This window comes from Lampetra fluviatilis, unplaced genomic scaffold, assembly GCF_964198595.1.
Source record: "Lampetra fluviatilis unplaced genomic scaffold, kcLamFluv1.1 SCAFFOLD_623, whole genome shotgun sequence".
Taxonomy (NCBI): Eukaryota; Metazoa; Chordata; class Hyperoartia; order Petromyzontiformes; family Petromyzontidae; genus Lampetra; species Lampetra fluviatilis.
In genome coordinates, this window is record NW_027621760.1 from 27,501 (window position 1) to 51,081 (window position 23,581).

Below are 23,581 nucleotides of genomic sequence, written 5' to 3' on the forward strand. Positions count from 1 at the left end.
ATACACACACACAGACACACATACACACATACACACACACACACACAAACACACACACACACACAGACACACAGACACACACACACACAAACACACACATACATACACACACACAGACACACACACACATACACACACATAGATATACACACACACACAAACACACACATACACACACAGACACATACACACATACACACACACACACAAACACACACATACATACACACACAGTCATACACACACACAGACACACACACAGACACACACACACACACAGACACACTGACACAGACACACACAGACACACACACACATACACACACACAGACACACACAGACACACACACAGACACAGCCATACACACAGACACACACACACACATACACACACACAGACATACACACATACACACAGACACACACACAGACACACACATACACACACATACACAACAACCGCCATTCGCTACTAAGTGGCGGTGACGTCACCACGACGCTTGTGCCAGGCCAAGTGCACCTTGAGGCCACGTGAAGTAAAATTTCGATTTAAAGCTTTCGTGACTGCAGGGATTCATCTTCTTGGTTCTTTCGGTAAAGTCACGTAGAAGGGAAATAATGAAATAATAAAAATAAAACATAATAAAATAATTCTCACGACGTTTCGGCCACAACGCAAGCAGCCGTCCTCAGGTGAAGAACAGGTCTGTCGGAAAGACAGCGTCTGAATGAAACACCACCAAGCTTAGAGCGTATATTTAAGTACGTTTTGTTTTTATTATTTTATTACTTCCCTTCTACGTGGAGTGTCGAACGCCCGCTGGCAGGAGGTCACGGGGCAGACCCAGCAGGTGCCACGGGTCGACTGACCGAGATGACCGAGATGACTGGCTGATGCACCACCTGTGCCCCCTACTGTGCCAACTTGCTGTGCTTTAGCCACCCGGCGCTCCGCTCGTTGTTGTGAGCGTCGCTCCTCCGCCCTCCGTTGTTGTTGGAGGGCGACTGCCTCCAACTGCCCAGTAGCGTCCTTCACGAGCCTCCTCCACTGAGGCCGATCTTGACACCGCTGGTACCAGTCATCGGCAAGTCCACTCAGCTCCACGTCCTCCTGTACCACGTCACTCCATCTCTTCTCTAGCCCGTGCCGCGCCCGTTTAGCCCCCTCGATCCGGCCGAACAAACGCTGTTTAGGCATGCGGTGGCTGGGCATGCGGGCTACATGACCCAGCCAACGCAGCCTTGCCTGCCGGAGGAGCTCACTGATGGGACTTTGCCCAGATCTTTCAAGGACTTGTGAGCTCCTCACACAATCCAGCCTGCAGGTTAAACCCAGGACGGATCGTAGGCAGGCCAGCCTAAATGTTTCCAACCGGCGAAGATGCTCCACTAGGGGGATCCACGTTTCGCAAGCGTAGAGAAGGGAGGGAATGACCGTGGCCGAGAAGACCTGAAGCTTCGTTCGGAGCGACAGACCAGGTAGCTTCCACACAGCGTCACGCAACCGATGAAAAGATATTGCCGCTCGACTGATTCGGAGTGAGACCTCTGCTGATAAACTGGAGCCGGTCATAAGCACACTGCCCAGGTATGGGAAACTCTCCACTCTCTCCACAACTGCCCCATCACCGATTGGGAGTTGTGGGGGTGGAGACCATCACTACCCCCATCACCACCCCCATCGCCACCCCCATCACCACCCCCATCACCAACCCCACCACCACCCCCATCACCACCCCCATCGCCACCCCCATCACCACCCCCATCACCACCCCCATCACCACCCCCATCACCACCCCCACCACCACCCCCACCACCACCCCCATCACCACCCCCATCACCACCCCCATCACCACCCCCATCACCACCCCCACCACCACCCCCACCACCACCCCCATCACCACCCCCATCACCACCCCCACCATCACCCCCATCACCACCCCCATCACCACCCCCATCACCATCCTCACCCCCCTCACCACCCCCACCACCACCCTCACCACCCCCCTCACCACCCTCACCACCACCCTCACCACCCTCACCATCCTCACCACCCCCCTCACCATCCTCACCACCCCCCTCACCCCCCTCACCACCCTCACCACCACCCTCACCCCCCTCACCACCCTCACCACCACCCTCACCACCCTCACCACCCTCACCACCACCCTCACCACCCTCACCACCCTCACCCCCCTCACCACCCTCACCCCCCTCACCACCCTCACCACCCTCACCACCCTCACCCCCCTCACCACCCTCACCACCCCCCTCACCACCCTCACCACCCTCACCCCCCTCACCACCCTCACCACCACCCCCACCACCCTCACCACCCTCACCACCCCCCTCACCACCCTCACCACCCTCACCCCCCTCACCACCCCCACCACCCCACTCACCACCCTCAGCACCCTCACCACCCTCACCACCCTCACCCTCCTCACCACCCCCACCACCCTCACCCCCCTCACCACCCTCACCCCCCTCACCACCCTCACCACCCTCACCACCCTCACCACCACCCTCACCACCCCCACCCCCTCACCCCCCTCACCACCCTCACCACCCTCACCCCCCCCTCACCACCCTCACCCCCCCCCTCACCACCCTCACCACCCTCACCACCACCCCCTTCACCACCACCCTCACCACCCTCACCACCCTCACCACTCTCACCCCCCTCACCACCCCCCTCACCACCACCCCAACCACCCTCACCACCCTCACCACTCTCACCCCCCTCACCACCCTCACCCCCCTCACCACCCTCACCACCCTCACCCCCCTCACCACCCTCACCACCCCCTTCACCACCACCCCAACCACCCTCACCACCCTCGCCACTCTCACCACCCTCACCACCCTCACCACCCTCACCACTCTCACCACCCTCACCACTACTCTCACCACCCTCACCACTACTCCCACCACCCTCACCACCCTCACCACCCTCACCACTCTCACCACCCTCACCACTACTCCCACCACCCTCACCACCCTCACCACCCTCACCACTACTCCCACCGCTCTCTCCTCGTGTCTCTCGTTTGTCTGAACGCGCGTGCCTCGCGTCTCCCCTGTGACTCACAGTCGCTTTGAAGTCACGTGACAGCCCCCCCTCTCACCCCGCCCCCTGTGAGTGTGGGGAGCGGTGGCGCAGCGGTTAGCGCACAGCAGTAAGTGAGTGGGTGGATGGGTGAGTGAGTGAGTGGGTGGGTGAGTGGGTGGGTGAGTGGGTGGGTGAGTGGGTGAGTGAGTGGGTGGGTGGGTGAATGGGTGAGTGAGTGAGCGAGTGAGTGTGTAGGTGAGTGAGTGGGTGGGTGAGTAGGTGGGTGAGTGGGTGGGTGGGTGGTTGGGTGAGTGGGTGGGTGGGTGAGTGGGTGGGTGGGTTGGTGAGTGGATGGGTGGGTGGGTGAGTGAGTGAGTGGGTAGGTGAGTGGGTGGGTGAGTGGGTGAGTGGGTGGGTGAATGGGTGAGTGAGTGGGTGAGTGGGTGGGTGAGTGAGTGTGTAGGTGAGTGAGTGAGTGGGTGGGTGGGTGAGTGGGTGGGTGGGTGAGTAGGTGGGTGGGTGAGTGTGTGGGTGAGTGTGTGGGTGAGTGTGTGGGTGGGTGGGTGGGTGAGTGAGTGAGTGGGTGAGTGGGTGGGTAGGTGGGTGAGTGGGTGGGTGAGTGGGTGGGTGAGTGAGTGGGTGAGTGTGTGGGTGGGTGAGTGAGTGGGTGGATGAGTGTGTGGGTAAGTGGGTGAATGGGTGAGTGAGTAGGTGAGTGGGTGGGTAGGTGGGTGAGTGGGTGAGTGGATGAATGGGTGAGTGAGTGATGGGTGAGTGAGTAAGTGGGTGAGTGAGTGAGTGGGTGGGTGGGTGGGTGAGTGAGTGGGTGAGTGAGTGAGTGAGTGGTTGAGTGGATTAGTGAATGGGTGAGTGAGTGAGTGAGTAAGTGGGTGGGTGAGTGGGTGGGTGAGTGTGTGGGTGAGTGTGTGGGTGAGGGAGTGGATGGGTGAGTGAGTGGGTGAGTGGATTAGTGAGTGGGTGAGTGAGTGATTAGATGAGTGAGTGAGTGGGTGGGTGAGTGTGTGGGTGAGTGTGTGGGTGAGTGGATTAGTGAGTGGGTGAGTGAGTGATTAGATGAGTGAGTGAGTGGGTGAGTGAGTGATTAGATGAGTGAGTAAGTGGGTGAGTGAGTGAGTTGGGTGGGTGGGTGAGTGGGTGAGTGAGTTGTACTTGCTTGGCCTCCCCGTAGGTCGACTCAGCCTCAAATGAATCACCTGGTGCCAGTGGTGTTGTGGTCAACAATCGCCATTGTAGAGGGACAAAGGCATCCCAGCCAGAGTCTACCTGGGGGAGCTTTGTGTGCGTCTCTGAACCGGTCCTGGGCCTCCTCCCCTAGGTCGACTCAGCCTCAACTGAGTACCTGGTGCTGTGTGTAGTGAACATCGCTAGCACTGGGGAGACAAAGGCGGCCGGGCGTGGTGCTGGCCACCCCACCCCCTCGTGTGCCACAGTGCCGGTAGCCTCCATAGGTGCTACTCGCTAACAGCACTTGCCCCTACAGCCTGCTAGAGGCTACACGGGGGACCTTTGTTTGCGTGTGAGTCTGTGTGTGTGTGTGTCTGTATGTGCGTGAGTTTGTGTGTTCGTGAGTCTGTGTGTGTGTGAGTCTGTGTGTGTGTCTGTATGTGCGTGAGTTTGTGTGTTCGTGAGTCTGTGCGTGTGTGAGTCTGTGTGTGTGTGAGTCTGTGTGAGTCTGTGTGTGTGAGTCTGTGTGTGTGGTTGTGTGTGTGAGTGTGTGTACGTGTGTGTGTGTACGTGTGTGTGTGTACGTGTGTGTGTGTACGTGTGTGTGTATGTGTGTGTGTACGTGTGTGTGTGAGTCTGTGTGTGTGTCTGTGTGTGTATGAGTCTGTGTGTGTGTACGTGTGTGAGAGTCTGTGTGTGTGTGTACGTGTGTGTGTATGTGTGTGTGTGTGAATCTGTGTGTGTGTGAGTCTGTGTGTGTGAGTTTGTGTGTGTATGGTTATGTGTGTCTGTGTGTGTGTGTGTCTGTGTGTCTGTGTGTGTGTGAGTCTGTGTGTGTGTGTGTCTGTGTGTGTATGAGTCTGTGTGTGTGTGTACGTGTGTGTGTACGTGTGTGTGTACATGTGTGTGTGTGAGTCTGTGTGTGTGTCTGTGTGTGTATGAGTCTGTGTGTGTGTACGTGTGTGTGTATGTGTGTGAGTCTGTGTGTGTGTGTGAGTCTGTGTGAGTCTGTGTGTGTGTACGTGTGTGTGTGTATGTGTGTGTGTGTCTGTGTGTATGTGTCTGTGTGTGTGTGTGTCTGTGTGTATGTGTGTGTGTGTCTGTGGTTACATCCCTTTGATGTGAGTCAGTGAGTCTGTGTGAGTCTCATCGGCGCCTCATTAACATGGGATCTCTCATCCCCGGATACGAAGCGTGTGTGTGACTGTGTGTGTGTATGACTGTGTGTGTGTGTATGTGTGTGTGTCTGTGTGTGTGTATGTACGTCTGTGTGTGTGTGTGTCTGTGTGTGTATGTATGTCTGTGTGTCTTTGTGTGTGTGTCTGTGTGTGTGTATGTATGTCTGTGTGTGTCTGTGTGTGTGTATGTATGTCTGTGTGTGTCTGTGTGTTTGTGTGTCTGTGTGTGTGTATGTATGTATGTCTGTGTGTGTCTGTGTGTGTGTATGTATGTCTGTGTGTGTCTGTTTGTCTGTGTGTGTGTCTGTGTTTGTGTGTCTGTGTGTGTGTATGTCTGTGTGTGTCTGTCTGTGTGTGTGTGTCTGTGTGTGTGTGTTTGTGTGTGTATGTATGTCTGTGTGTGTCTGTGTGAGAGTCTGCGTGTGTGTCTGTGAGCGTGTATATGTGTGTGAGTCTGTCTGTGTGAGTCTGTGTGAGTCTGTGTGTGTATGAGTCTGTGTGTCACTGTGTGTGTGTGTCTGTGTGTTTGTGTGTCTGTGTGTGTGTATGTGTGTATGTCTGTGTGTGTCTGTGTGTATGTATGTATGTCTGTGTGTGTGTGTCTGTCTGTGTGTGTGTCTGTGTTTGTGTGTCTGTGTGTGTATGTATGTCTGTGTGTGTCTGTGTGAGAGTCTGCGTGTGTGTCTGTGCGCGTGTATATGTGTGTGAGTCTGTCTGTGTGAGTCTGTGTGAGTCTGTGTGTGTATGAGTCTGTGTGTCACTGTGTGTGTGTGTGTGGGGAGTGGTGGCGCAGTGGTTAGCGCTACGCTGCACTAAGAACCCGGCGACCCGAGTTCGATTCCCGCTCACGGCCAACACCCAGTGACGATTATTTGAGCCGTTCCTGGACCTCCCCTAGGTCGACTCAGCCTATAATGAGTACCTGGTGCGGTGTGTAAACATCGCCACTGGGGAGACAAAGGCGGCCGGGCGTGGTGCTGGCCACCCACCCCCTCGTGTGCCGTGCCGGCCTTCATAGGTGCTGCTCACTCACTCACCCACTCACTCACCCACTCACCCACTCACTCACTCACTCACCCACTCACTCACCCACTCACCCACTCACTCACTCACTCACCCACTCACTCACCCACTCACTCACTCACCCACTCACTCACCCACTCACTCACTCACTCACCCACTCACCCACTCACTCACCCACTCACTCACCCACTCACTCACCCACTCACTCACTCACCCACTCACTCACTCACCCACTCACCCACTCACTCACCCACTCACCCACTCACTCACTCACCCACTCACTCACCCACTCACTCACTCACCCACTCACTCACTCACTCACCCACCCACTCACTCACCCACTCACCCACTCACTCACCCACTCACTCACTCACCCACTCACTCACCCACTCACTCACTCACCCACTCACTCACTCACCCACTCACTCACTCACCCACTCACCCACACACTCACCCACTCGCCCACTCGCCCACTCACTCACTCACCCACTCACTCACCCACTTACCCACACACCCACTCACCCACCCACTCACTCACTCACCCACTCGCTCACACACTCACCCACTCACTCACTCGCCCACTTACTTACCCACTCACTCACCCACTTACCCACACTCACTCACCCACTCACTCACCCACTCACTCATCCACTCACTCACCCACTCGCCCACACATCCACTTGCCCACTCACTCACCCACCGACTCACCCATACACCCACCTACTCACCAATGCACTCACTCACCCAGTCGCTCACTCACCCACCCACACACCCACCCACTCACCCACCCACCTACTCACCAACGCACTCACTCACTCGCCCACTCACCCACCCACTCGCTCACTCATCCACTCACTCACCCAGTCGCCCACTCACTCGCCCAGTCGCTCACCCAGTCACTCACCCAGTCGCTTACCTACTCACCCACTCACCCACCCACCCACTCACCCACTCGCTCACCCACTCACTCACTCACCCACCCACTCGCTCACCCACCCATTCACCCACTCACACACCCACCCACTCACCCACTCACCCACTCACCCACACACTCACTCACCCACTCGCCCACTGACCCACACACTCACTCACCCACTCTCTCACTCACTCACCCACCACTCACTCAGTCGCCCACTCACCCACACACTCACTCACCCACTCACCCACTCACCCACTCACTCACCCACCCATCCACCCACCCACCCACTCACTCACTCACTCACCCACACACTCACTCACCTACTCACTCACCCACTCACCCACTCACCCACTCACTCACTCACCCACTCACCCACTCGCCCACTCACCCACTCGCTCACCCACTCACTCACTCACCCACCCACTCGCTCACCCACCCATTCACCCACTCACACACCCACCCACTCACCCACTCACCCACTCACCCACACACTCACTCACCCACTCACTCACTCCCTCACTCGCTCACCCACCCATTCACCCACTCACACACCCACCCACTCACCCACTCACCCACTCACCCACTCACCCACACACTCACTCACACACTCACTCACCCACCCATTCACCCCCCCCCCTTCTTGATTGGTACAAAAAAGAATCACCATCCTCAGACCCCAGGGAGTTGGAACCCCAGTTTGACCCCCGTTACATGTCGGGGGGGGTGTTGGTGGCGGGGGGGGGGGTTGGGGGGGTGTAGGTGGGGGGGGGGGGTGTTGGTGGGGGGGGAGGTAGTGGGGGGAGGTAGTGGGGGGGTAGTGGGGGGGGGGTGTAGGGCCCCCCACCCCCCCCCCCATCGCGTGCCCAGAGATGATGTTTGGGATTGTGGATGGACCCCGTGGGATTTGGCATCAGACCTCCTCCTTCATTAGCGTCTGTGTGGGGGGGGGGGGGGGTGTGTGACAAAGACAAAGCTCCCCCAGGTAGCCTCCAGCAGGGCTGCAGGGGCAAGTGCTGTGAGTAACGAGTATACAAAGCTCCCCCAGGTAGCCTCTAGCAGGGCTGCAGGGGCAAGAGCTGACTGGTGTACACACACTCAGAGATACAGACAAAGCTCCCCCAGGTAGCCTCTAGCAAGGCTGTAGGGGCAAGTGCTGTGCAGAGCGAGTAGACAAAGCTCCCCCAGGTAGCCTCCAGCAGGGCTGCAGGGGCAAGAGCTGACTGGTGTACACACACTCAGAGATACAGACAAAGCTCCCCCAGGTAGCCTCTAGCAAGGCTGTAGGGGCAAGTGCTGTGCAGAGCGAGTAGACAAAGCTCCCCCAGGTAGCCTCCAGCAGGGCTGCAGGGGCAAGTGCTGTGCAGAGCGAGTAGACAAAGCTCCCCCAGGTAGCCTCTAGCAGGGTTGCAGGGGCAAGTGCTGTTTCGAGCAGACAGACAAAGGCCTCCCAGGTAGCCTCTAGCAATCCTGTAGGGGCAAGTGCTGACTGATGTACACACACTCAGACACACAGACAAAGCTCCCCCAGGTAGCCTCTAGCCGGGCTCTAGGGGCAAGTGCTGTGTGTAGCTGCTGCTACTACTCGCTACTAACAGCACTTGCCCCTACAGCCCTGCTAGAGGCTACACGGGGGAGCTTTATCTTTGTGTAGAATTTGTGTGTGGGGAGCGGTGGTGCAGCGGTGGTGTATGAACCTGGCGACCCGGGTTCGATTCCCGCTCACGGCTAACACCAACAGTGACGATTATCTGAACCGGTCCCGGGCCTCCCCTAGGTCGACTCAGCCTCAAATGAGTACCTGGTGTTGCAGTGTGTAAACATTGTGCCACTAGGGAGACAAAGGCGGCCGGGCGTGGTGCTGGCCACCCACCCACCCCCTCGTGTGCCGTTCCGGCCTTCATAGGTGCTCGCTAACAGCACTTGCCCCTACAGTCTGTTAAGGCTACACGGGGGGTCTTTGTCTATGTGTGTGTAGGTGAGAGACTGTGTGTGTAACTGTGTGTGTGTATGTGTGTCTGTCTGTGTGTGTGTGACTGTGTGTGTGTCTGTGTGTGTGTGTCTGTGTCTAGGTGAGTGACTGTGTGTCTGTGTCTGTGTGTGTGACTGTGTCTGTGTGTGTGTCTGTGTGTGTGACTGTGTCACTGTGTGTGTGTGTCTGTGTGTGTGTGTGTCTGTGTGTGTGTGTCTGTGTGTGTGTCACTGTGTGTGTGTGTGACTGTGTGTGTCTGTGTGTGTGTGTCTGTGTGTGTGTGTCTGTGTGTGTGACTGTGTGTGTGTGACTGTCTGTGTGTGTCTGTGTGTGTGTTTGTGTGTGTGTGTCTGTGTGTGTGTCTGTGTGTGTGTCTGTGTGTGTGTCTGTGTGTGTGTGTGTGACTGTGTGTGTGTGTGACTGTGTGTGTGTGTCTGTGTGTGTGTGTCTGTGTGTGTGTGTGTGACTGTGTGTGTGTGTGACTGTGTGTGTGTGTGACTGTGTGTGTGACTGTGTGTGTGTGACTGTGTGTGTGTGTGTCTGTGTGTGTCTGTGTGTGTGTGTCTGTGTGTGTGTCACTGTGTGTGTGTCTGTGTGTGTGACTGTGTCTGTGTGTGTGTCTGTGTGTGTGACTGTGTCACTGTGTGTGTGTGTGTCTGTGTGTGTGTGTGTCTGTGTGTGTGTGTCTGTGTGTGTGTGACTGTGTGTGTGTGTCTGTGTGTGTGACTGTGTCACTGTGTGTGTGTGTGTCTGTGTGTGTGTGTGTGTCTGTGTGTGTGTGTCTGTGTGTGTGTGTGTGACTGTGTGTGTGTGTGTGTGTCTGTGTGTGTGTGTGTCTGTGTGTGTGTGACTGTGTGTGTGTGTCTGTGTGTGTGTGTCTGTGTGTGTGTGTCTGTGTGTGTGTGACTGTGTGTGTGTGTGACTGTGTGTGTGTGTGTCTGTGTGTGTGACTGTGTGTGTGTGTGACTGTGTGTGACTGTGTGTAGGTGAGTCTGTGGTGGAGACGGCTCCGTGTGGGTGGCGCTACGACGCGTGCCGTGCCCCCTGCCCCCGCAGCTGCTCACACCCACAAGGAACTCCCTGCCACGGCCTGCCACGGTGGGTGGGTGAGTGGGTGGGTGAGTGGGTGGGTGGGTGAGTGGGTGGGTGGGTGGGTGGGTAGGTGGGTGGGTGGGTGGGTGGGTGAGTGGGTGGGTGAGTGGGTGGGTGGGTGGGTGGGTGGGTAGGTGGGTGGGTGGGTGGGTGGGTGGGTGAGTGGGTGGGTGAGTGGGTGGGTGAGTGGGTGGGTGGGTGAGTGGGTGGGTGGGTGGGTGGGTAGGTGGGTGGGTGGGTGGGTGAGTGGGTGGGTGAGTGGGTGGGTGAGTGGGTGGGTGGGTGAGTGGGTGAGTGGGTGGGTAGGTGGGTGAGTGGGTGAGTGGGTGGGTGAGTGGGTGGGTAGGTGGGTGGGTGGGTGGGTGGGTGGGTGGGTGAGTGGGGTGGGTGGGTGGGTGGGTAGGTGGGTGGGTGGGTGGGTGGGTGAGTGGGTGGGTGGGTGGGTGGGTGGAGGGTGGGTGGGTGGGTGGGTGGGTGGGTGGGTGGGTGAGTGGGTGGGTGTGGTGGGTGGGTGGGTGGGTGAGTGGGTGGGTGGGTGGGTGGTGGGTAGGTGGGTGAGTGGGTGGGTGAGTGGGTGGTAGGTGGGTGGGTGGGTGGGTGGGGGTGAGTGGGTGGGTGGGTGAGTGGGTGGGTGGGTGGGTAGGGTGGGTGGGTGGGTGGTGGGTGGGTGAGTGGGTGGGTGAGTGGGTGGGTGAGTGGGTGGGTGGGTGGGTGGGGTGGTGGTGGGTGAGTGGGTGGGTGGGTGGGTGAGTGGGTGGGTAGGTGGGTGGGTGGTGGGTGGGTGGGTGGTGGGTGGTGGGTGGGTGGAGTGGGTGGAGTGGGTGGTGGGTGGGTGGGTGAGTGGGTGGGTAGGTGGGTGGTGGTGGGTGGGTGGGTGGTGGGTGGGTGGGTGGTGGGTGGGTGGGTGAGTGGGTGGGTGAGTGGGTGGGTGAGTGGGGTGGGTGAGTGGGGAGTGGGTGAGTGGGTGGTGGGTGGGTGGGTGAGTGGGTGGGTGGGTGGGTGGGGTGGGTGGGTGGGTGGGTGGGTGGGTGAGTGGGTGGGTGAGTGGGTGGGTGAGTGGGTGGGTGAGTGGGTGGGTGAGTGGGTGGGTAGGTGGGTGAGTGGGTGGGTGAGTGGGTGGGTGAGTGGGTGGGTAGGTGGGTGAGTGGGTGGGTGAGTGGGTGGGTGGGTGAGTGGGTGAGTGGGTGGGTAGGTGGTGTGAGTGGGTGAGTGGTGAGTGGGTGGGTAGGTGGGTGAGTGGGTGGGTGAGTGGGTGGGTAGAGTGGGTGAGTGGGTGGGTGGAGTGAGTGGGTGAGTGGGTGGGTAGGTGGGTGGGGTGAGTGGTGGGTGGGTAGGTGGGTGAGTGGGTGGGTGAGTGGGGTGGGGTAGGTGGAGTGAGTGGGTGGGTGGGTGGGTGAGTGGGTGAGTGGGTGGGTAGGTGGGAGTGAGTGGGTGAGTGGGTGGGTGAGTGGGTGGTGAGTGGGTGGGTGAGTGGGTGGGTGGGTGGGTGAGTGGGTGGGTGGTGGTGGGTGAGTGGGTGGGTGGGTGAGTGGGTGAGTGGGTGGGTAGGTGGGTGAGTGGGTGGGTGGGTGGGTGAGTGGGTGAGTGGGTGGGTAGGTGGGTGGGTGAGTGGGTGAGTGGGTGGGTAGGTGGGTGAGTGGGTGGGTGGGTGGGTGTGTGGTGTGAGTGGGTGGGTGGTGGGTGAGTGGGTGGTGGGTGGGTGAGTGGTGGGTGGGTGAGTGGGTGGGTGAGTGGGTGGGTGGGTGGGTGGTGGTGGGTGAGTGGGTGGGTGAGTGGGTGGGTAGGTGGGTGAGTGGGTGAGTGGGTGAGTGGGTGGGTGAGTGGGTGGGTGAGTGGGTGGGTGGGTGGGTGGTGGGTGAGTGGAGTGGGTGGGTGGTGGGTGAGTGGGTGGGTGGGTGAGTGGTGTGGGTAGGTGGGTGAGTGGGTGGGTGGGTGGGTGAGTGGGTGAGGTGGGTGGGTGAGTGGGTGGGGTGAGTGGGTGGGTGAGTGGGTGGGTAGGTGGGTGGGTGAGTGGGGTGGGTGGGTGAGTGGGTGAGTGGGTGGGTGGGTGAGTGGGTGAGTAGGTGGTGAGTGGGTGGGTGGTGGTGAGTGGGTGGGTGGGTGGGTGGGTGTGAGTGGGTGAGTGGGTGTGGGTGGTGGGGTGAGAGTGAGTGGGTGGGTGGGTGAGGGTGAGTGGGTGGGTGAGTGGGTGGGTAGGTGGGGTGAGTGGGTGGGTGGGTGGGTGGGTGAGGTGGTGTGAGTTGGGTGGGTTGGGTGGGTGGTGAGTGTGGGGGGTGGAGGGGGGTTGTTGGGTAGGGTGGGTGAGGGGTGGTGTGGTGAGTGTTGAGTGGTGTGAGGGTGGGTAGGTGGGTGAGTGGGTGAGTGGGTGGGTGAGTGGGTGGGTGAGTGGGTGGGTGAGTGGGTGGGTGGGTGGGTGGGTGAGTGGGTGGGTGGGTGAGTGGGTGAGTGGGTGGGTGGGTGAGTGGGTGGGTAGGTGGGTGAGTGGGTGGGTGGGTGGGTGAGTGAGTGAGTGGGTGGGTAGGTGGGTGAGTGAGTGGGTGGGTGGGTGAGTGGGTGAGTGGGTGGGTGAGTGGGTGAGTAGGTGGGTGGGTGGGTGGGTGAGTGGGTGGGTGGGTGGGTGGGTGAGTGAGTGGGTGGGTGGGTGAGTGGGTGGGTGAGTGGGTGGGTGGGTGAGTGGGTGGGTGGGTGGGTGAGTGGGTGAGTGAGTGGGTGGGTGGGTGGGTGGGTGGTGAGTGGGTGGGTGGGTGGGTGAGTGGGTGGGTGGGTGGGTGGGTGAGTGGGTGGGTGGGTGAGTGGGTGGGTGGGTGGGTGGGTGGGTGAGTGGGTGGGTGGGTGGGTGGGTGAGTGGGTGAGTGGGTGGGTGGGTGGGTGAGTGGGTGGGTGGGTGGGTGAGTGGGTGGGTGGGTGAGTGGGTGAGTGGGTGGGTGGGTGAGTGGGTGGGTAGGTGGGTGAGTGGGTGGGTGGGTGAGTGGGTGGTGGGTGAGTGGGTGAGTGGGTGGGTGGGTGAGTGGGTGGGTAGGTGGGTGAGTGGGTGGGTGGGTGGGTGAGTGGGTGGGTGGGTGAGTGGGTGAGTGGGTGGGTGGGTGAGTGGGTGGGTAGGTGGGGTGAGTGGGTGGGTGGGTGAGTGGGTGGGTGGGTGAGTGGGTGAGTGGGTGGGTGGGTGAGTGGGTGGGTAGGTGGGTGAGTGGGTGGGTGGGTGGGTGAGTGGGTGGGTGGGTGAGTGGGTGGGTGGGTGAGTGGGTGGGTGAGTGGGTGGGTGAGTGGGTGGGTAGGTGGGTGAGTGAGTGGGTGGGTGAGTGAGTGGGTGAGTGGGTGGGTGAGTGGGTGAGTAGGTGGGTGGGTGGGTGGGTGGGTGAGTGGGTGGGTGGGTGAGTGAGTGGGTGGGTGGGTGGGTGAGTGGGTGGGTGAGTGGGTGGGTGGGTGGGTGAGTGGGTGGGTGAGTGGGTGAGTGGGTGGGTGGGTGGGTGAGTGGGTGGGTGGGTGGGTGATTGGGTGAGTGGGTGGGTGAGTGGGTGGGTGGGTGGGTGAGTGGGTGGGTGGGTGGGTGGGTGGGTGGGTGAGTGGGTGGGTGAGTGGGTGAGTGGGTGGGTGGGTGAGTGGGTGGGTGGGTGAGTGGGTGGGTGGGTGGGTGGGTGGGTGAGTGGGTGGGTGGGTGAGTGGGTGAGTGGGTGGGTGGGTGGGTGGGTGGTGGGTGAGTGAGTGGGTGGGTGAGTGGGTGGGTGGGTGAGTGAGTGAGTGAGTGGGTGGGTGGGTGGGTGGGTGAGTGGGTGGGTGGGTGGGTGAGTGAGTGGGTGGGTGGGTGGGTGAGTGGGTGAGTGGGTGGGTGGGTGGGTGGTGGTGAGTGAGTGAGTGAGTGGGTGGGTGGGTGGGTGGGTGAGTGGGTGGGTGGGTGGTGGGTGAGTGGGTGGGTGGGTGGGTGAGTGGGTGGGTGGGTGGGTGAGTGGGTGGGTGGGTGAGTGGGTGAGTGGGTGGGTGGTGGTGAGTGGGTGGGTGGTGGGTGGGTGGGTGAGTGGGTGAGTGGGTGAGGTGGGTGGGTGAGTGGGTGGGTGGGTGGGTGGGTGGGTGAGTGGGTGGGTGGGTGAGTGGGTGGGTGGGTGGGTGAGTGGGTGGGTGGGTGGGTGAGTGGGTGGGTGGAGTGGGTGGGTGAGTGGGTGGGTGGGTGGGTGGGTGAGTGAGTGAGGGTGGGTGGGTGGGTGAGTGAGTGAGTGGTGGGGGTGGGTGAGTGAGTGAGTGGGTGAGTGGGTGGTGGGTGGTGGGTGAGTGGGTGGGTGGGTGAGTGGGTGGTGGGTGGGTGGGTGTGGGTGGGTGGGTGAGTGGAGTGGGTGAGTGGGTGGGTGGTGGTGGGTGGGTGGGTGGGTGGTGTGGGTGGGTGGGTGGGTGGGTGAGTGGTGGGTGGGTGAGTGGGTGGGTGAGTGGGTGGGTGGGTGGGTGAGTGGTGGTGGTGGGTGAGTGAGTGAGTAGGTGGGTGGGTGGTGGGTGAGTGAGTGAGTGGGTGAGTGGGTGAGTGGGTGGGTGGGTGGGTGGGTGAGTGGGTGGGTGGGTGGGTGGGTGGGTGAGTGGGTGGGTGAGTGGGTGGGTGGGTGGGGTGGGTGAGTGAGTGGGTGTGGGTGGGTGGGTGGGTGAGTGTGTGGTGAGTGGTGAGTGGGTGAGTGAGTGAGTTGGTGAGTGGGTGAGTGGGTGGGTGGGTGGGTGGGTGAGTGGGTGGGTGGGTGAGTGAGTGAGTGGGTGAGTGGGTGGGTGGGTGGGTGAGTGAGTGGGTGAGTGGGTGAGTGGGTGGGTGGGTGGTGGTGAGTGAGGTGGGTGGGTGGGTGGGTGAGTGGGTGAGTGAGTGAGTGGGTGGGTGGGTGAGTGGGTGGGTGGGTGGGTGAGTGAGTGAGTGAGTGGGTGGGTGGGTGGGTGAGTGGTTGGGTGGGTGAGTGGGTGGGTGAGTGAGTGGGTGGGTGAGTGAGTGGGTGAGTGGGTGGTGAGTGAGTGGGTGGGTGAGGTGGGTGGGTGGGTGAGTGGTGGGTGGGTGAGTGGGTGGTGGGTGGGTGGAGTGAGTGGGTGGGTGGGTGGGTGAGTGGGTGAGTGGGTGGGTGAGTGGGTGGGTGAGTGGGTGGGTGAGTGGGTGGGTGAGTGGGTGAGTGAGTGGGTGGTGTGAGTGGTGTGGGTGAGTGGGTAGGTGGGTGGGTGAGTGCTTGAGTGGGTGGGTGAGTGGGTGGGTGAGTGGGTGGGTGAGTGGGTGGGTGGGTGAGTTGGTGAGTGAGTGGGTGGGTGGGTGAGTGGGTGGGTGGGTGAGTGGGTGACGAGGGTGGGTGGGTGAGTGGGTGGGTGGGTGAGTGGGTGAGTGGGTGGGTGGGTGGGTGAGTGGGTGGGTGGGTGGGTGGGTGAGTGGGTGGGTGGGGTGAGTGGGTGAGTGGGTGGGTGGGTGAGTGGGTGGGTGGGTGAGTTGGTGAGTGAGTGGGTGGGTTGGGTGGGTGGGTGAGTGGTGGGTGGGTGAGTGGTGAGTGGTGGGTGAGTGGGTGGGTGGGTGAGTGGGTGAGTGAGGTTGGTGGGTGAGTGGGTGAGTGGGTGGGTGGGCAACTGGGTCTCTGTCTCTCTGTGTCTCTCTGTCTCTGTCTCTCTGTGTCTCTGTGTCTCTCTGTCTCTGTCTCTGTGTCTGTCTGTGTCTCTCTCTGTGTCTCTGTGTCTCTCTGTGTCTCTCTGTGTCTGTCTGGCTGTGTCTGTGTCTCTGTCTCTGTGTCTCTCTCTCTCTGTGTCTCTCTCTCTGTGTCTCTCTGTGTCTCTCTGTCTCCGTGTCTCTGTCTCCGCGTGTCTGTGTCTCTGTGTCTCTCTGTGTCTCTCTGTCTCCGTGTCTCTGTCTCCGCGTGTCTGTGTCTCTGTGTCTCTCTGTGTCTCTCTGTCTCCGTGTCTCTGTCTCCGCGTGTCTGTGTCTCAGGGTGGACGGCTGCTTCCTCGACTGCCCGCCGCAGCTGCTCTTCGACGGCATCACACGGCGCTGCGTCCTCCCAGAAGACTGTGCGTGTCTACACACACACACACACCTACACGCACACATGCACACACACACACCTACACACACACATGCACATACACACACATATATACACACATACACACACACATGCACACACACATGCACACACACACACCTACACACACACACGCACACACTGACACATACACACACACACGCACACACAGACACATACACATACACACAGACACATACATACACACCTACAGACACACACACACAGACACACGTACACAGACACACACACACACACACCTACACACATACACACACACACAGACACATACACACACACACAGACACACCTACACACATACACACATACACACACACATACATACACACATACACACACACACACACCTACACACACACACCTACACACACACAGACACACGCACACAGACACACACACACACCTACACACATACACACACATACACACACACACAGACACACACACACACATACACACACATACACACACATACACATACACACACACACACCTACACACACACACACCTACACACACACAGACACACGCACACAGACACACACACACACACCTACACACACACACACACACCTACACACACACAGACACACGCACACAGACACACACACACACCTACACACATACACACACATACACACACACACAGACACACACACACACATACACACACATACACACACATACACATACACACAGACACACACACACACACCTACACACACACACACCTACACACACACAGACACACGCACACAGACACACACACACACACCTACACACATACACACACAGACACACACACACAGACACACACACACCTACACACATACACACATACACAACAACAACAACAACCGCCATTCGCCACTAAGTGGCGGTGACGTCACCACGACGCTTGTGCCAGGCCATGTGCACCTTGAGGCTGCCACGTGAAGTGTCGAACGCCCGCTGGCAGGAGGTCACGGGGCAGACCCAGCAGGTGCCACGGGTCGACTGACCGAGATGACCGAGATGACTGGCTGATGCACCACCTGTGCCCCCTACTGTGCCAACTTGCTGTGCTTTAGCCACCCGGCGCTCCGCTCGTTGTTGTGAGCGTCGCTCCTCCGCCCTCCGTTGTTGTTGGAGGGCGACTGCCTCCAACTGCCCAGTAGCGTCCTTCACGAGCCTCCTCCACTGAGGCCGATCTTGACACCGCTGGTACCAGTCATCGGCAAGTCCACTCAGCTCCACGTCCTCCTGTACCACGTCACTCCATCTCTTCTCTAGCCCGTGCCAATCTTTGTGACTTTACCGAAAGACCCAAACAATGTGAATTCCTGCAGTCACGAAAGCTTTAAGTCAACATTTCACCCCAGTCGTTCATAAAAGTTGAAGGCAGTATAGTACTATAGTCGTAGAGCAAGTGCAGAATCACTGAATCGGAATTGATCGCTTGAAAGTGTTACGGGCCCTTGAAAGTGCGGGGCCCGTAGCTACATATGTGGTTACTTCTCTAGCAACTTTTGTTGCCACTTTTTCAGCAACTTTTGTAGCTACTTTTGCAACAACTTTTGTAGCCACTTTTGTAGCAACTTTTGTTGCCACTTTTTCAGCAACTTTTGCAGCAACTTTTGTAGCTACTTTTGTTGCAACTTTTGCAGCAACTTTTGCAGCAACTTTTGCTGCTACTTTTGTAGCTACTTTTGTAGCAACTTTTGTAGCAACTTTTGTAGCAACTTTTGCAGCAACTTTTGCAGCAACTTTTGTAGCTACTTTTGTAGCAACTTTTGCAGCAACTTTTGCAGCAACTTTTGCAGCAATTTTTGTAGCAACTTTTGCAGCAACTTTTGTAGCAACTTTTATAGCAACTTTTGCAGCAACTTTTGCAGCAACTTTTGCAGCAATTTTTGTAGCCACTTTTGTTGCAACTTTTGTAGCAACTTTTGTAGCAACTTTTGTAGCAACTTTTGCAGCAACTTTTGTAGCAAATTTTGCAGCAACTTTTGTAGCTACTTTTGTAGCAACTTTGTAGCTACTTTTGTAGCAACTTTTGTAGCAACTTTTATAGCTACTTTTATAGCAACTTTTGCAGCAACTTTTGTAGCAACTTTTGCACCAACTTTTGTAGCAACTTTTGTAGCAACTTTTGCAGCAACAATTTATGTAGCTACTTTTGCTGCTACTTTTGTAGCAACTTTTGCAGCAACTTTTGTAGCAACTTTTGTAGGAACTTTTGTAGCAACTTTTGCAGCAACTTTTGCAGCAACTTTTGTAGCAACTTTTGTAGCAACTTTTATAGCAACTTTTGCAGCAACTTTTGTAGCAACTTTTGTAGCAACTTTTGCAGCAACTTTTGTAGCAACTTTTGCAGAAACTTTTGTAGCAACTTTTGCAGCAACTTTCGTAGCAACTTCTGCTACGAGGATAATCCAGCACTGTAACGTTCTGAGCTGTCTGTGCCCCCAACACTCGAACATCCGTGAATCAACGGGATCTGTAGCTCATCGGATTCCCGCTGCTGCTGCTGCTGCAGACACCGATTCTGACCTCACAGGTGAATTGCTTTGATTGTGACCCCACAATCATCGTCGTCATCATCGTCGTCATCATCATCATCGTCGTCTTCTTCTTCGCCAGGCATCGTCCTACACGCAGCTGTGCCTGGGACCGCAGCGACAGCACCACCAGCAACAGCGACTGCACCACCAGCTGTAGCTACAGCAGCTGTAGCTACATCACCACCAGCTCTAGCTACATCAACAACAGCTGTAGCTACATCAACAACAGCTGTAGCACCACCAGCTGTAGCTACAGCAACAACAGCTGTAGCACCACCAGCTGTAGCTACAGCAACAACAGCTGTAGCTACATCCACAACAGCTGTAGCACCACCAGCTGTAGCTACAGAAACGTTAGCTACATCGACAACAGCCGTAGCGACAGCAGCTGTAGCTGTAGCAACAGCAGCACCAGCGTTAGCTACATCCACAACAGCTGTAGCAACAGCAGCTGTAGCTGTAGCAACAGCAGTACCAGCATTAACTACATCAACATCAGCTGTAGCAACAGCAGTACCAGCGTTAGCTACATCAACATCAGCTGTAGCAACAGCAGTACCAGCATTAACTACATCAACATCAGCTGTAGCTGTAGCAACAGCAGTACCAGTGTTAGCTACATCAACATCAGCTGTAGCAACAGCAGCACCAGCGTTAGCTACATCAACATCAGCTGTAGCAACAGCAGCACCAGCGTTAGCTACATCAACATCAGCTGTAGCAACAGCAGTACCATCATTAACTACATCAACATCAGCTGTAGCAACAGCAGCACCATCATTAACTACATCAACATCAGCTGTAGCAACAGCAGTACCAACATTAACTACATCAACATCAGCTGTAGCAACAGCAGCACCAGCGTTAGCTACATCAACATCAGCTGTAGCAACAGCAGTACCAACATTAACTACATCAACATCAGCTGTAGCAACAGCAGCACCATCATTAACTACATCAACATCAGCTGTAGCAACAGCAGTACCAGCGTTAGCTACATCAACATCAGCTGTAGCAACAGCAGTACCAGCGTTAGCTACATCAACATCAACATCAGCTGTAGCAACAGCAGTACCAGCGTTAGCTACATCAACATCAGCTGTAGCAACAGCAGTACCAGCGTTAGCTACATCAACATCAACATCAGCTGTAGCAACAGCAGTACCAGCATTAACTACATCAACATCAGCTGTAGCAACAGCAGCACCATCATTAACTACATCAACATCAGCTGTAGCAACAGCAGTACCAGCATTAACTACATCAACATCAGCTGTAGCAACAGCAGCACCATCATTAACTACATCAACATCAGCTGTAGCAACAGCAGTACCAGCGTTAGCTACATCAACAGCAGCTGTAGCAACAGCAGCACCATCATTAACTACATCAACATCAGCTGTAGCAACAGCAGCACCATCATTAACTACACCAACATCAGCTGTAGCAACAGCAGCACCAACACCTGTAGCAGCTACATTAACAACGGCTGTAGCAACAGCAGCGCCAACACCTGTAGCAGCTACATCAACAACGGCTGTAGCAACAGCAGCGCCAACACCTGTAGCAGCTACATTAACAACGGCTGTAGCAACAGCAGCGCCAACACCTGTAGCAGCTACATTAACAACGGCTGTAGCAACAGCAGCGCCAACACCTGTAGCAGCTACATTAACAACGGCTGTAGCAACAGCAGCGCCAACACCTGTAGCAGCTACATCAACATCAGCTGTAGCAACAGCAGCGCCAACACCTGTAGCAGCTACATTAACAACGGCTGTAGCAACAGCAGCGCCAGCGTTAACTACATCAACAACAGCTGGGACAGCAAAAATGGCAGCTGCAGCAACAGCTGTAACAGCAGCGACAGCAACAGCGCTTGTAACGGAAGCAACAGCAGCCCCTGTAGCAGCAGCAACAGCAGTGCCTGCAGCAGGAACAGCAGCAACAGCTCCTACAGCAGCTGCAGCAGCAGCAGCAGTAGCAACAGCAGCAGTAGCAACAGCAGCAGTAGCAACAGCAGCTGTAGCGACAGCAGCTGTAGCGACAGCAACGGCAGCAGAGACAGCTGATGCAGCCGCAGCAGCAGCTGTAGCAACAGCAGCTGCAGCAGAGACAGCTGATGCAGCCGCAGCAGCTGTAGCAGAAGCGGGCACAGCAACAGCAGTTGCAGCAACAGCAGGCACAGCAACAGCTGTAGAGGCAGCAACAGCACCAGTAGCAACAGCAACAGCAGCAGCAACAGCAGCAACAAGCCCAGTAGCAACAGCACCAGTAGCAACAGCAACAGCAACAGCAGCAGCAACAGCAGCAACAAGCCCAGTAGCAACAGCAACAGCAGCAACAGCACCAGTAGCAACAGCACCAGTAGCAACAGCACCAGTAGCAACATCAACAGCAGCAGCAACAAGTCCAGTAGCAACAGCAGCAACAGCAGCAGCAGCAGCAACATCAGCAGCCGTAGCAACAGCAACATCAGCAACAGCAGCAGCAACAAGTCCAGTAGCAACAGCAGCATCAACAGCAGCAGCAGCAACATCAGCAGCCGTAGCAACAGCAACATCAGCAGCAGCAGCAGCAACAAGTCCAGTAGCAACAGCAGCATCAACAGCAGCAGCAGCAACATCAGCAGCCGTAGCAACAGCAACATCAGCAGCAGCAGCAGCAACAAGTCCAGTAGCAACAGCACCAGTAGCAACATCAACAGCAGCAGCAACAGCACCAGTAGCAACAGCACCAGTAGCAACAGCACCAGTAGCAACAGCACCAGTAGCAACAGCAATAACAGCGCCAGTAGCAGCAGCAACAACAGCTACACGAACAGCAGCAACAGCAGCAGCAGCAGCAGCAACAGCAGCAGCAGCAGCAACAACAGCAGCTACAGCAACAGCAACAGCACCAGGAGCAACAACAACAACAGCAGCAACAGCAGCAACAGCAGCAACAGCAGCCACAGCAACAGCATCAGCGGCGGCGGCGGCGTCAGCGGAGGCGACTCTGATCACGGCCACAGCGGCCGTCAGGTCGCTAGCGGCAACCGCTGCCGAAGACTCCACAGGGTTTGAGACAGCAGCAGCAGGCACAGCAGCAGCAGCAGGCACAGCAGCAGCAGGCACAGCAGCAGCAGAGACAGCAGCAGAGACAGCAGCAGGCACAGCAGCAGCAGGCACAGCAGCAGCAGGCACAGCAGCAGAGACATCAGCAGAGACAGCAGCAGGCACAGCAGCAGCAGGCACAGCAGCAGGCACAGCAGCAGGGACAGCAGCAGGGACAGCAGCAGGCACAGCAGCAGCAGGCACAGCAGCAGGCACAGCAGCAGAGACATCAGCAGAGACAGCAGCAGGCACAGCAGCAGCAGGCACAGCAGCAGCAGGCACAGCAGCAGACACAGCAGGCACAGCAGCAGAGACAGCAGCAGGCACAGCAGCAGGGACAGCAGCAGGCACAACAGCAGAGACAGCAGCAGGCACAGCAGCAGCAGCAGCAGGCGCAGCAGCAGAGACAGCAGCAGGCACAGCAGCAGCAGGCACAGCAGCAGGGACAGCAGCAGGCACAACAGCAGAGACAGCAGCAGGCACAGCAGCAGCAGCAGCAGGCGCAGCAGCAGAGACAGCAGAAGCAGCAGAGACAGCAGCAGGCACAGCAGCAGGCACAGCAGCAGGCACAGCAGCAGGCACAGCAGCAGGCACAACAGCAGGCACAGCAGCAGGCACAGCAGCAGAGACAGCAGCAGGCACAGCAGCAGAGACAGCAGCAGGCACAGCAGCAGGCACAGCAGCAGCAGGCACAGCAGCAGAGACAGCAGCAGCAGGCACAGCAGCAGAGACAGCAGCAGGCACAGCAGCAGGCACAGCAGGCACAGCAGCAGAGACAGCAGCAGAGACAGCAGCAGGCACAGCAGCAGCAGCAGAGACAGCAGCAGGCACAGCAGCAGCAGCAGAGACAGCAGCAGGCACAGCAGCAGAGACAGCAGCAGCAGCAGAGACAGCAGCAGGCACAGCAGCAGGCACAGCAGCAGAGACAGCAGCAGCAGCAGAGACAGCAGCAGGCACAGCAGCAGCAGCAGCAGGCACAGCAGCAGCAGGCACAGCAGCAGCAGGCACAGCAGCAGGCACAGCAGCAGGCACAGCAGCAGGCACAGCAGCAGGCACAGCAGCAGGGACAGCAGCAGGGACAGCAGCAGCAGCAGAGACAGCAGCAGGCACAGCAGCAGCAGCAGCAGGCACAGCAGCAGCAGCAGCAGCAGGGACAGCAGCAGGCACAGCAGCAGAGACAACAGCAGCAGGCACAGCAGCAGGCACAGCAGCAGGCACAGCAGCAGGGACAGCAGCAGGCACAGCAGCAGGCACAGCAGCAGCAGTAGTATCATCAGCAGCAGCAGCAGCATTGATACCGACAGCCACACCTTCGACAGCAGTACCAGCAACAGTAGGAACAGCAGCCGCAGCAGCGACAACAGCAGCAACAATACCAGCAACAGCAGCATCATCATCAGCAGTAACAGCATCAGCAGCAACAGTGCCAGCAACAACAACAGCAGCAGCAGTACCAGCAACAGCAGCAGCATCATCAGCAGTAACAGCATCAG

General features: G+C 57.7%; 1 protein-coding gene across 1 annotated transcript in view; it reads left to right on the top strand.

The window, feature by feature from the left end:
• Window positions 1-19,298, top strand: part of LOC144955665 (uncharacterized) — a 34,714-nt gene extending 15,416 nt beyond the window's left edge. The window contains exons 4-6 of the mRNA XM_078885828.1: window positions 10,313-10,432; window positions 16,336-16,415; window positions 19,073-19,298. Coding sequence (XP_078741954.1) covers window positions 10,313-10,432; window positions 16,336-16,415; window positions 19,073-19,150 — 278 coding nt within the window. The 3' untranslated portion in view covers window positions 19,151-19,298. The remainder of the gene's footprint in view (window positions 1-10,312; window positions 10,433-16,335; window positions 16,416-19,072) is intronic.
• Window positions 19,299-23,581: the final 4,283 nt, after the last annotated feature.